At 49.7% G+C, this 14,144-nt stretch overlaps 1 protein-coding gene across 2 annotated transcripts in view; it reads right to left on the bottom strand.

The window, feature by feature from the left end:
- Positions 1–12,233, bottom strand: part of ltbp3 (latent transforming growth factor beta binding protein 3) — a 55,447-nt gene extending 43,214 nt beyond the window's left edge. For both annotated transcript variants that reach the window (XM_084113195.1, XM_084113196.1), the window contains exon 1: positions 11,574–12,233. In XM_084113195.1, coding sequence (XP_083969321.1) covers positions 11,574–11,814 — 241 coding nt within the window. In that variant the 5' untranslated portion in view covers positions 11,815–12,233. The remainder of the gene's footprint in view (positions 1–11,573) is intronic.
- Between the last annotated feature and the right edge of the window lie 1,911 nt (positions 12,234–14,144).

Genomic DNA, 14,144 nt, shown 5'->3' with positions numbered 1-14,144 from the left:
GATGAAATGGTTAAACTTCTGTTTTCGCGCAGGTGCAGTGAGGGAAAAAACTCAGAGTTTAGGGCAATCGGTTTGTAGCTTTGCTTCAACTGTGCGATATAGTCACGAGGAGCGACCAAAATTTCTGACATGCCAGAAATTCTTCCGACCATCCGATTGCCAGTCGTGAGAGGTTTCTCGCCTCTCGTTTCACCCTGTACACTGCACGAACACTGCACGACAAACAAGGCACGACAAAGCTGAAAATCAGCCCAACCCGAAAAAGAGTTGCACGAGTCAGAATTCGGCTCAAAATCGGACGAAAATCGCACAGTGTATGCCCGCCTTTAGACATGCACAAAAACAGATGTATCAAAAAAACTTTTTTTTTTCCTTTTCAAAAGAGAAAACTCTAGGAAATACATAGCCTAGAAATCTAGACGCACCCTAGCGGCAGCAAATTTTATTTTGCAGCCAGGGTGGTTTAGCAACTCTCCGTTGGCTTTTGAGCTGGAAAAACCAAACTCTAGTCAGGCCAATGACATCGTGTATAGAGTCGGCGGGTGGACTTAACATAATGACGACAGACTTGCGACGGTTCCCTGCTACTTGAAAACAAAGAATGGCTGCTGCTGCTGGCGAACAGCGGTCTTTCGAAACGGCTTTGGCCGAGACTCTGGAGGACTTGGAGTTAAGCTTTTCTTTGAGAAAAGAACAAAGAACGGCACTTAAGTCATTCTTAAAAAAGTAAGATGTGTTTGTAGTTTTGCCGACCAGATACGGCAAAAGTTTAATCTATCAACTAGCTCCGCTGGTGGGAAAACGCTCTGGTTGGTTGTAACGCTATCCTATTGCGTGCAGAGGGAATTTCAAAGACAACGATTTATCCCGCCCCTCGGATTGAGCCTTGCCAATGGTGAGTTCCCAGACCCAACATCTTGATGTGGGTCTGGCTTGCCAGGCTAGGAAACACATATAGCAATAACAAATTCACATAAACATGGCACAACATGGAACAGACTAAACTAAAGGCTAAAATACACAAGGGAGCAATCAACGGAAAACAGAACAGGCGTAGAACGATACTTGGTTACTCACGTAACCTCGGTTCTCTCTAGAGAGGGAACGAGTATTGCGTAAGCTCTGCTTACGCAGCGGGAAAAGCCTTCTTTTCTCGAGATACTGAAACCAAAAATTATCCTTAATTTCATATATTGTCAACGCAGTGCGGCTGCAGGCAGCTGAGCTAGAGCGGCATACTGCGCGCTCATTGGCTGCCGCGCGGCAACTGCTTAAGCCTACCAGTGAGCCTGGCGTGACGTCACGCCCAATGAGGGCGCGCGCGACCTCGCGCGTCACAGCCCGCCAGAATGGGCGGCGTCAGAGCGTATATAAGGAAGGCTCGTAGGCTATATTCTCTGTTTTCTGTCGACTGAAGCGACGCGAGCGATAGGCTCAGCACGGTCAGGGAACGCAATACTCGTTCCCTCTCTAGAGAGAACCGAGGTTACGTGAGTAACCAAGTATCGTTCTCTTACGAGAGGTTCTCTCGTATTGCGTAAGCTCTGCTTACGCAGCGGGAACCCTTTGTCCACGCCGTGCGAGCCTAACAATCACATATGACTCATAGAAAAACATAGAGGTGATTAAACAGGTGGCCAGCGGTGCGGGCCAACACATGTTCATAAGCACACATAGGGAAAAAACACAGAACGGCACTGCCGGTTCATGTTAACTGATACCCTGAGCGTGCAGCTCAACAGACAAGCTAATCGGAAATACAGCCTGACCCTTGGGCAGGACACGAATCACGACTAGACTGACAGAAGTTTAGCCTGCATAGCGGGAACTTCCAGGTTATAAAACCTAACAAATGTGGAGGGGGACGCCCAGCCCGCCGCCTTACAAATGTCATCAATGGAAATCCCACTGGACCATGCCCACGATGAGGCCATGCCTCTGGTGGAATGAGCCCGTATGCCTAACGGACATTGCAGGTCTTTTGACGCATAAGCTGCTGCAATAGCGTCTACTATCCATCTGGACAGTGTCTGTTTCGAAGCGGCGCGACCCTTGGTGCGCCCGCCAAACGAAACGAAAAGCTGCTCTGAGAACCTGAAGGCTGCAGAGCGCGTCACATAACACCTTAACGCCCTGACCGGGCAAAGGCAGTTAACCCCTTCCTCACTGCTGGAGGACGGCAGAGCCGATAGGGTAACGACCTGAGTCCTGAAGGGAGTGCCTAACACTTTGGGGACATAGCCGTGCTTCGGTTTGAGAATGGCTAACGAGTCGTTAGGTCCAAACTCGAGGCACGACGCGCTGATGGACAGCGCGTGTAAATCTCCCACACGTTTAACTGAAGCCAGAGCTAGCAGAAAAACGGTCTTAAGCGTCAAGTATTTCAACTCCACTGAGTCCAAAGGCTCAAAGGGATGCGCTTTTAAGGACTCCAGGACCAGGGACAGGTCCCAAATAGGAACCGTCGGGGGCCGTGGAGGGTTCATTCTCCTGGCCCCGCGTAGAAAGCGGGTAATGAGTTCATTTCTGCCCAGTGCACGGCCGCGCGCCGACTCAGCGAACGCTGCTATGGCCGCGACATAAACCTTGAGCGTGGAGGGGGACCTGCCCGCGTCCAACATCTCTTGGAGAAATTTCAGTACCTGTGGAACTCCACAGGTTCGAGCATTAGAACCCGTATTCACACACCACTTGTTAAACACTGACCATTTAGACGCATAGAGCCGCCTCGTCGAGGGGGCTCTGGACTGCGTGATCGTGTTAATTACCCCTTCTGGCAAGCCAACGAGTAATCGTTGATTATCCACGCATGCAGAGACCAGTGCTCTGGATGGGGATGCAGAATCGAGCCTCGGGCTTGAGAGAGGAGATCTCTCCTCACCGGAATCGGCCATGGGGCTGTGTCTGCCAGTCTCATTAGCTCGGGGAACCATGGTTGGTTTTCCCAACGCGGGGCTATGAGGAGCACTGCGCAGTTCAAACTCCTGATCCTCGCTAGCACTTGGGGTAGCATCGAGATCGGTGGGAACGCGTACAGCGGGGCGCTGGGCCAGGTCTGGGCCAGCGCGTCTTCCCTTTTCGAGAAGAACCTCTGGCACTGAGCATTCTCGCTCGTGGCGAAGAGGTCGATCTTCGCTTCGCCGAAACGACGCCAAAGCGTCTGTATCGTCTGGCGGTGTAGAGACCATTCCCCTGGGGGAACGTTGTCCCTGGACAGTCTGTCCGGGCCGTCGTTCAAACGACCGGGTACATGAGCTGCCCTTAGGGAGCGCAACGGGCCTTGAGCCCAGGATAGGAGGCGCTCTGCGAGCGCGCACAGGGTTCTGGATTTGATTCCACCCTGGCGGTTCACGTACGACACCACTGACATGTTGTCCGAGCGAACTAGCACATGGTGTCCCCGTATAAGCGGTAGAAAGTGCTTCAACGCTTTCTCGACCGCCAGCATCTCTAGACAGTTTATGTGAAGGTCTTTCTCCGTATTCGACCACGGGCCGCAAATCGGACTGCCTTCGTGAGTCGCTCCCCAACCCATGTTGGACGCGTCTGTCGAGATCACTTTGCGGTGTGCGATGGTTCCCATCGACACTCCCCGCTGATACCATTCGGCCGTCAGCCAGGGCTGCAGGGCTGTAACACAGCGCTGAGTCACTCTGATTGGAGTACGGCCTGAAATCCATGCTTTGCGGGGCGTCTCCGTTTTTAGCCAGCGTTGAAGCGGACGCATTCGGAGTAAACCCAGCTGCAGGACAGCTGCTGCTGATGCCATGTGGCCCAGCAACCTCTGAAAAGTTTTCAATGGAAAAACTTTTCCCTCCTGAAAGGAGGCGGCGAGGTGTCGAACACAGCGCGCGCGCTGTGCGGACAGTCTGGCTGTCATTGCCGCCGAGTCCAGATCTATACCCAGAAAAGTGATAGACTGGCTGGGGGCTAAAGAGCTCTTGTCCCAGTTCACGGAAAGACCCAAGCTTTGCAGGTGACCGAGAAGCGCTTCTCTGTGGGAAACTAGTTCCTCCGCCGAGTGCGCTATAATGAGCCAATCGTCCAGATAGTTCAGGATTCGCATTCCCCTCGATCTCAGGGGTGCGAGAGCCGCATCCATGCACTTCGTAAATGTACGGGGTGCCAGGGATAGGCCGAACGGCAGGACGGTGTACTGATATACCTGGCCGTCGAAGGCGAATCTCAAGAATGGCCTGTGACGGGGTATAATCTGAATCTGAAAGTACGCGTCTTTCAGGTCGAGAGATATGAACCAGTCCCCCGGGCGAATCTGCGCGAGGATTTGACTGGTTGTGAGCATTTTGAACGGCCGTTTCATAAGCGTTTTGTTCAAATATCTCAGATCCAATATAGGTCTGAGTGCTCCGCCCTTCTTGGGTACGAGGAAATAGCGGCTGTATACGCCTGCCTCGGAACCCGGAGGGAGAACCCGTTCTATCGCCCCTTTGCGCAGCAAATTCGCTATTTCTGTGTGAAGCAGATGCGCTGCATCCGCTTTCACTGTAGTCTCGGCCCGAGCGCGATAGCGCGGAGGGCGGCGAGCGAATTGAAGCGAATAGCCCTTTATCACTGTGTTCAGTACCCACTTCGACACACCCTGGATAGCTTTCCATGCATTCGCACTCATAGCTAGGGGTCGAATCGCCTCTGACTCTCGCCCGTCGCACAGCGCGGGACGGGGAATCTGTGGCGGTGTAAGCGCGAATCGCGCAGTGGCAGTGAGGGGGAACGGGGGTTCGCAGATGGCGGCAGCCGGCTGAACAGCGCTGTGAGAGAGCGTTTTGTGAGACGGCTCGCGGCGCAGAAGCGGGGCGGGCTCGTGCATGTTTATCGGAGAGTGTGCGTGCTGTAAAGCGGGCACAGAGCTCTTTATTATCACACAGCCGGTGGCTGACTTGTGCGTGTGTACATGAGGGTGCGCGCGCTGTGTAGCGGGCACAGGGCTCTTTATTAACACACCGCCGGTGGCTGGCTCGTGCATGTTTAGCTGAGAGTGTGCGTGCTGTGTAGCGGGCACAGGGCTCTTTATTAACACACAGCCGGTGGCTGGCTCGTACATGTTTAACTGAGAGTGTGCGTGCTGTGTAGCGGGCACAGGGCTCTGTATTAACACGCGGCCAGTGGCAGAATGTTCCGTTACCCAAGCGTGTGAGACAGAGCGAGCACTGTGTAGGTGTGAGCACTGAAGTGTGGGCACGTGACCTACAGTTATCACTCGAGCGGCCGTAGCGCGCTTTATGTGAGTGCACTCTGTGGGGTACACAGGGGAATTTGTGCTTGTGTGTAGTGATGAGCACTGGGAAGTGGGCATGTTTACTACACTCATAACACTGACGGCGTGAGCCGTCTGACCAGACATTACACTCTTTATTCGATTTATCTGGGTCGCCGTAAAAACGGCGTTTGTGTGCAGGCGAGAGAGTTGCGAAACTGGCTCGTTGGCTGCTGTGGGCACTACTGCAGTAGCCTTTGACAAGGGGACTGGCAGAGGGATACATCTTAGTTTTGACGGTGGTCCGGCCGCGGCGGGAGCCGCCCGTCTTTTCCTCCCGACGGGTGCTAGGAGGACTTAGCAGGCTCGGGCTTCAGCGTTACCTTAGGCCGAGGCCCACGCGGGGGCGGCGGCCTGTGCTGGCTGGTGGAGCGGGACCTGGGGCGGCCGCGCTGGCGCTGCTTAGAGTCTGGGGGTCGAGACGGCCGCTGTGCGGAGCTGCGTGCAGGAGGCTGGCTAGAGCGGCCTGCAGCGGAGCTCGAGCGGCGGGGCAGGAAGAGGTTCATGGCCTGTGACGCTTTCTGTACCTCAGAAAAACGGTCCACGAGGCCGCTCACTGCCGGGCCGAAGAGACCAGTAGGCGAGAGCGGGGCGTTCAGGAAGACGGATCGCTCTTGTTCCCCCATATCGGCGAGAGTTAACCAAAGGTGGCGCTCGATGACGGTCAGCGAAGCCATGGATCGTCCGATCGCTTGGGCTGCTGTTTTAGTCGTGCGAAGGGAAAGGTCCGTCGCACTGCGCAGGTTGGTTAGGGCCGATCTGTCCAGTTCTCCCTCGTCAAGCTGGCGGAGGAGGTCCGCCTGGAGAACTTGAAGGACCGCCATTGTGTGCAGAGCTGAGGCGGCTTGCCCAGCGGCGGAGAAAGCGCGGCTGGCGAACGCCGAAGTAGTCCTGCAGGCTTTGGACGGGAGGGCAACCTTTGAGCGCCATCTCGCGGATGGGGGGCAAAGATGCGCTGCAACCGCCTGTTCGACCGGTGGAATCCGGTCATACCCCTTCTCCGTGGCTCCGTCCACGCGGGAGAGAGTCGATGAGGCCGGAGAGCGGAGTCTGGCCGAAACTGGAGCGTTCCAGGATTTAGAAAGCTCGTCGTGGAGCTCAGGCAGAAACGGCGCCGGTCTAGACGCTGGAGCCTGGCGACTGGTGGTCAGGAAGCATCCATCAAGTCTGTTAGGCGGGGGTACCTCCGGCGCAGACCACTCGAGGCCCAAACGCTCGACCGCCATAGTGAGGAGGTGGAGAAGCTCGGCCTCCACTCCGGCGGGAGCCCTGCTGGAAGCTCTGGTGGAGGAGGTGGATCGGGCGGAGCCGGACCACGCCTCGCTGTCCGACGCTAACAATGAGCATGTGTCCAGCCGATCGTTGTCGTCCGCTTCATCCGCTGTGTCGACGGCATCGAGGGCGAGAGCCGTCGGCTGCGCGTCGGGGAGCGGGGGCGGAGAGGGAGAGAGCGAGGCTCGCGGGAGAGGCTCCGGCGAGGCCTTGGCTCGTGTCTCAGGCTCCGGTGGGCGTTGTGAGCGGCGTTTTTTCTTTCGCGGCCCAGCAACGGCAGGAGCGGCGTCTGAAAAGAGGGCGAGTCGAGCCCGCAGGGTCGACATCTGCAGCTCTTCACAGCATTCGCAGCCGCCCGAGGAAAACGCGACGACTGCATGATCCCGTCCCAGGCAGAGAGCGCAGAGAAGATGGCGGTCTCCGTCGCTGAGCGGTGAGCGGCATGAGCCGCACGTGGTGCGAGGCATTTGAAACAACGCCTCGTGCTCTTTTAGAGTGCTGCGGAGAAAAGCAATACACACAAGAGCTTAACACGGAAGGATATGTATCGCCGGATAGCTGAGCTGGCACGGCAGGCTGAAGGCGGCGAAGAGATCGTCCGGCTTCCTCAGGCTGTCCTAAGCTGGCTCGTTAGCTTGATCCAAGAAGGCCACGGCGACGGTTTCCTCTCAGAGACCAGCGATGCGAGTGCTTCGCTGAAAAGACAGAAATCAGAGAATATAGCCTACGAGCCTTCCTTATATACGCTCTGACGCCGCCCATTCTGGCGGGCTGTGACGCGCGAGGTCGCGCGCGCCCTCATTGGGCGTGACGTCACGCCAGGCTCACTGGTAGGCTTAAGCAGTTGCCGCGCGGCAGCCAATGAGCGCGCAGTATGCCGCTCTAGCTCAGCTGCCTGCAGCCGCACTGCGTTGACAATATATGAAATTAAGGATAATTTTTGGTTTCAGTATCTCGAGAAAAGAAGGCTTTTCCCGCTGCGTAAGCAGAGCTTACGCAATACGAGAGAACCTCTCGTAAGAGAACTAATTAACAACCATGAACTAATTAACAACCAAAGGCAAATGGGCAAAGGGAAAACCAAACTAAAACAAAATGAAATGACAGAACTAAACATAAATGTAACAAAAAGACCTTCTGAGGAGAGTATTTTTCTCTAATGGACCCTTAGAAACAGAAGTTGTAGAAAAAATTCAGGTCTGGTGAATTTTTTTTTTCAACCAGCATTTTTGAAGATAACATGTTTTAGGGATTATGGGAGCTTCTTGTCTGTTTTTGTAATCTCAGAGAGACAAATACTCAGACTGTCATGCAAACAAAAGGACTTGCGTGAGAAAATAAGTGTGTCCACATTATAGACATTACAGATTTAACACATTATAAACATTAAGATCATATTGGTGTAGGGTTGTGGTTAGAAGGGAGAGAGTTTAGGGTTAGATGACAGGATTCATCATTCACTTATGATGTACAAATGACTTTCAGTTAACTCGAGTCAAATAAAATCACACCTTCCTTTATAATGAAGATGGGAACTATTATAAAGAGATATACAAGTCAATATTGACTACTGTTAATGTCACGTATATTGTGGTATTAAGAAGTTGCATGACGCAGGTAATCCAAGATAAACACTTTAATAATAATAATCACAGAGAATACACAGGGGAAGAAACTCATTCCACTCTAGATAACGACGAGAACCGAAAAAGGAATGAACAAAACATGGAGTAATTATACACAGAGAACTTAACTAGATACATGTGGAATTAATTAGTAACCTAGGTGACAAAAAAGGAGAACTTAACTGAAAGGAAACATAGGAACATGAACACAAACACAATGAAACATAACTGTGGCGAGCAGGACGAGGCCGAGAGCCATGAGAGAATGGCGTGATTGATGATGAGTGACACCTGCGCAATGCACCGGTCTCGTATCTCTCACGGAGGAGAGGAAGCATAAAAAGAAGGAGCGACGATCGTGATTGATGAGAGAGGACCAGGCCTGGACTGTTTTTTATTTGATGTGTTGTTTTAAAGTTTTAAAGTCTTTGAATGTCCCGCCTCCTTCTTCCCACAACAACAAACTGTGTTACACTGGTGCCAAAACCTGGGAGGAAGGAGGGACACGCTGTCAAAGAGACCTCGCTGCTGAGGGGGATCGCGGTGCTGAGGAGGTCGGGCAGCAAAGGAGCGGAGACAGCAGATGGCTGCCCGAGGCAGTGGTGCTGGAGCGATTGAACAGCAGGTGGGACGGAGAGCTCACTGCCGTGCTCCTGGGTCGAGGAGGGGTGTAATGGACAGTACAATGGTGGAGGGGGCTTTGGAGGAGGACGAGGAAGACCTGGATCCCTGATGGACCTCTTGGGAGGAGTCTTTGGAGACCAGGAAGACTTAGGCAATGACACAGGTTTGAGTGGACGAGGCGAAGACGGGGCCCGATAGAATGGGGTAACACCAGAGCGAGTGAGGACCAAGGTGGAACCGGAGGGAAGGAGGAGCCCGGAGGAGCCCGGAGGAGCAGAAGGGGTGGAAGTCAGCGAAACCAGGGTAACGATGGACCAAGGTGGAGCTGAGGTAGCGTACAGCAAAGGCAGAGCCGACGGGCAACAGGCCGAGGTGGAAAAATGAAGATGAAGCCATGGAGTCAGTTTCCCCACTTCTCACTGGTGGTGAGTGGGTCCGAGACAGAGCAGGTGAGCTGGTGGAAGTCAGTGGCATGGGCAGAGCCAAGGAGCTGTGAGACATCAGCGAGGCTGGTGAGTCTTGAGAATTTGGCGTACCCGCGGTGATGGTGACCATAGGGTGGGCAGAACATTGGGACCAGGTCGTCCATTATGTAGTGTTTCAGCAGAATGAGGAGGTGTGCGCTCAGGGGCAAGGACAAGCATGGCAGCTGGCTCTGTTGTGATATTGATGAGCTAGGCCTCCTCTACTGGCTGTATGGTGGACTGTCTCACCGGCACTAACTCCACGATGGACCTGGCAATCGACTCCAGTCTCGGGACAGACACGGTGACCGGCTCTTTCTCCGGGAATGGAGAGAACTCAAGCTTGTGGTCCACGGTGGGCGCTGGTTCAGGCTCTGGCTCCATGGCGGGCATGGAAGTCATCTCTGGGTCCTTTGTGGGAGATCTCTCTGTGTTTCTGGGACACTTCGGGCTGGGACGAAGTGTTTTCTCTGGAGTGGGCAGAGAGATAGCTGCTGAAGGTGTTGATCGTCCTGGGGAGTCAGAGTAAATGGTGCCCTTGTCCTCAACAATCCGCACATCCATAAGGCGTAATCGATGAAAGACCTCCAACATCAGCATTTGGCTGAGGATATTGTCCATCCTGCTCCAGAACCGCTGTTTCAAAGTTTTATCATCCCAGTGCGCATCACAATGTGATAGTGATAGTGTTCCAGGTACTAAAATATTACCGACCCCCAAACTTTTGAATGGTAGTGTACAATAATAACCTATTAGTAACTTATTAGTATTATTATTGTTGTTATTTAAGCCATTATATATTTATGCAAAGTTCACACGTTTATTTTCATCTTTGTTTTGAGCTGTCTAATTGTCAAGCTAAAATAATTGAAAAATGATCCAAACAATACATTTTCTTTTGAGACCAATTAACAGTGTAATTTGTCTGTAGACCAAATAGTAATTAACAAATAAATTATAAAATTGAAAAGTATATATCTGTAAAAAATAATAATAATAATAAAAAAGATTTGTCTAACTCTAATTATAAAGCTGTGCTTGTTTTAGAACCAGATTCTAACAAAACCGTATGAGTCAGAGAATAGTGGCAGATATAATGTTTGCTATTTAGAAAGCAAGTCATCCCACATCCTTATACACTCTCACACACCACGAACCACAGATGCTCTAAGTAAAAGTCTTTGAGCTTGATGTGCATGGACTTCTTTGGACTTCCATAAATGTAGCTTTCACTCAGCAGTGACTCAGCTTCCGCCTTTATTTTTACCCCATTTATTTATTTTTGGACTCGACTCATTCAAAAGCACATGGGCATCCAGCAGACAAAATTGGAGAGCACCAGAGAGCAAGAGGGAGAGAAAGAAAGACAACACACACTAAATGAACCTGATACTAAAACCTGTACTAAAATAACAATCACTTTCATCACAATACTGATGCAAGACCCAAATAAACATGTCAAGCTAAACATACCCACACACACTTAAAGATACACTTTCTAAGTATATCAGCTTTTGGCATTCTTTACTTGAAATAACAAACTGGTACACCAGCAGGGGGAGGGAGGGGGGGGGGGGGGGGGGGGGGTCCACTAAACACACACACAAAATATTTTAGTGGTGTGTCGACTGCAAGTGTGTGTTTACGTGGACAAAGAGAATGTAAATGTACAGTATGTGTGTGTTTAAGAGACGATAAAATGCTTGTGTGTGTATGCCGTGCAGATCTTGCTGCGTAGACTTTATGGCACCATGCCTTACCACATCCAATCTGATACAGCTCAGAAAGAGCTACCCTGCCAACCAGACAATATGCAGAAACCATTAAGAAGAGCGAGAGAAAAATACAGGGAGAAAAAGAGAGGGGGTTATTATTTCATTTCCACTCACAAACTCACGTGCTCGTGCCAGATATTCGACCATTAAGTTTGTTCATTAAAGGGATATTTTACTCAAAAATATAAATTCTGTTATAATTTATTCACACTTGTCATTCCAATCTTAAGGCAGAATGACAGCCTTTGTCACTATTTACTTTCATTGTATTTAGAGACTGTTACCAAAAATCTGTCTGAAGTCTCCTTTTGTGTTTTTACTGAATAAGTAAAGTCATACAGGTTTGGAACAGCATGAAGATGATTAAATTATTTCAAGTAGCCTAATTTAAGCTGAACTGTTTATTTTTGGAGGCCCTTTATTTTTTTCTTCTTAAGTATTCAAGTGTGGAAAACTTTAATAAGAACTCGTGAACATTCCCGTCATCAAATTGAACCGAATAATAACCGTTAAAAAAAACGTGTTTGAATTGTCTTACCGACTCTGAAGCCAGGCCCGGTCAGTGTGTCCGCCGACTGTCCGTTTTCACCGATAAGCGTCGTGTTGTTGCCCTGTTCGCAGGTGTCCTGACACTGGCCCTTCAGGCATGTCCGTTTGCAGATGAGTGGCGCGATGACCACTTTGAAGCGCTCGCGAGTGGACGCGCGCTCGGCGCATAGAGCCAGCCGCTGGAGCGCGAGCCAGATGAGGAGCAGATGGGAGAGAATCAGCGAGGGCATGCTGGCATCCCTCAATGCCAACACAGGGCATTCACGCTACCACCAACAGAATATCCACGTAAAGCCTGAGCGGACCAGGCAGTCCCTCCGGGCACGGCCGCAGAAGACGTTTTGCTGGAGCCCAGTTTGGAAAATGTACGCAAGCACGCGCTTTTCCCAGGCAGCGCTGGCTATGAAAGTTCTCGCGCAGAAAGTTTTCTTGATGCCTTCCTGTCCCGTTTAAAGTAAAAAACTTGAAAAATTACATCCGGTTCGTTGGATAAAAAATACAGATTATCCGCATCGAGTGCATTTGGGACATTTTTAAAAGCTTTTTTAAAATGCTTACATGTTTTAAATGACAGCCTGAAGGTGAAAAACTCCTCATTCCTTAAAGCCAGGTCCTCCTTACTTTCAGTCGCTGCGTGGATGGCGTGTGTATGCGTATCGCAGTTTGGGAAAGTTTAGGAGGAGGAGAGGCAAAGCAAGAGCCAATCCACGGGCAGTCGAACTGGCGCAGGGCCAGAGCAGTTCAAGAGCGGGACTCAAAGTGATTTTGTTGTCGGTGCTTTTCTTCGTCGTCACCTTCTTTTTCCTTTATTTCGCACTCTTCAAGCGCTAGATGAAGGTGTTGCGCGCGATCTTCCGCTGCGGTTCCGGTCAGTAAAGACAGAAAAACGACAGTGGCAACTGGCAAGGACAGCTACGGTGTCCTGGGTCAAACATTTGTATGTGCCAGACTTATTTCTAGTGTTTACTAGCCTACCTGAGGGGAGCAAGAACGCAATTTACGCTACTACACTACAGGCATTTCCTACATTTTCAAATCCTTGCACGACCCAAATGACCTATTAGCTCACATGGTGGTATCTTTGAAGTATTATTATGTAAGCATGTATTTTGGAATTGTTTAGTATGTGAAGACAAAAAATACCCCACCATACAATTGTTTGTACAGTGACAGTAGGCTACACTGATTGTTACTATAACATCATTGTGAAAATACATTTGGGTCTGATTTTACAGTAGTTATGCAGCACAAACTCATTGCCATGTATTTATTTATTTATTTTTTATAAAGGAGCAAAAATTAAGCATTTTGTTTCCGAAATTATGTTGGTGTAATGGCAGCTGAATCAAGCTGATAATACATTACCATTTCATTCATGGTCTCAATGGTTGATGGATGAGATGGTTGAAAAAAAAAAAAAAAAAAAACTTTATTTTCCAAGCAAAAGAAAGAGGAGAATATTCACACAAATGTGTTCATGTGGCCAAATAAATATAGATAACAATATAATAGTTATGAAATTCGACCCCCAAAAAAGAAAACTGCAGAGAATGTGATTTTATAGAGGACGTGTGTAAACAAAAAGGGAGAGAGGGAGAATTAAAGAAAGTAAGATGGAGTAGAGTAGGATGATGGAGAGGTGAAGTTATAGAGAAAGTGAGTTGAGTCACTTCCTTTAAGTAAAGTGAGAATGTTTGCTTTCAGTCACTGAGGAAATGACTGCATGATAGCTCCTCACTCTCTCACACACACATACATGGAGAGAGTTCACAGGCAGATCTTACATTTTTGGCTACACAGAGGCATGCAGCACCAAAACCCACAACAGACATGCGCAGTTGCTCAAACACACATAGGAATTTTTATGCTAAAATACACATGCACACAGAGAGCTATCGCATGACCAGAAAAAGCAAGCTGTTGAGCTCCTTGCCATGTCTCCATTTTTCTAACACATAATGAATTTCAAAAGCAACACTCCTTATAAAGTCTCTAAATATTATACTGCTATTTAATTTAATTTCTTAGGGTGTTTTCACACTTTTTCAGAGGTCTGGGCGTGGTTTTCTGGATTTTTGGCCAATATGTGAACACTCAGACCCTTTTCACGAGTTCACATGTTAATGAAATCTGATGTAATATTATAATGCGTATTTGGCTTGCTGTCCGGGGGGAGGGCTCCGAGCTCGGAATTCGGCCCGACCCCAGAGTACTCCCCCCTATGAATGTATAGATCATAGGTATCTATGAGCAGGCCCATCTGAATGTGAGGTGATGGGGTGGTGGCGGGATGCTGAGAAATTTGTCATGAGACAGGAGGTAAGGGAAGGCTTTATTTATACTGGCTTCTTCTTGTGCTGATTGGATGATTACCTGAACATGCTCCTCCCGAACTTTGTTACATAAAACTTCATTTAAAGTAAACCAAACCGAGTACGGTTCACTAAAACGTCTATTGTGAACACAAATTGCTCCAGGACATTTTTTAATATTCAGAATGAATACAAACACTGACAGTAGACTACTATTTTAAAACTGAAAAAAGCTAAACAATATTACA

Source organism: Abramis brama, assembly GCF_963993115.1.
Source record: "Abramis brama genome assembly, chromosome: 5".
NCBI lineage: Eukaryota > Metazoa > Chordata > Actinopteri > Cypriniformes > Leuciscidae > Abramis > Abramis brama.
This window is presented reverse-complemented; position numbering and strand designations above follow the sequence as displayed.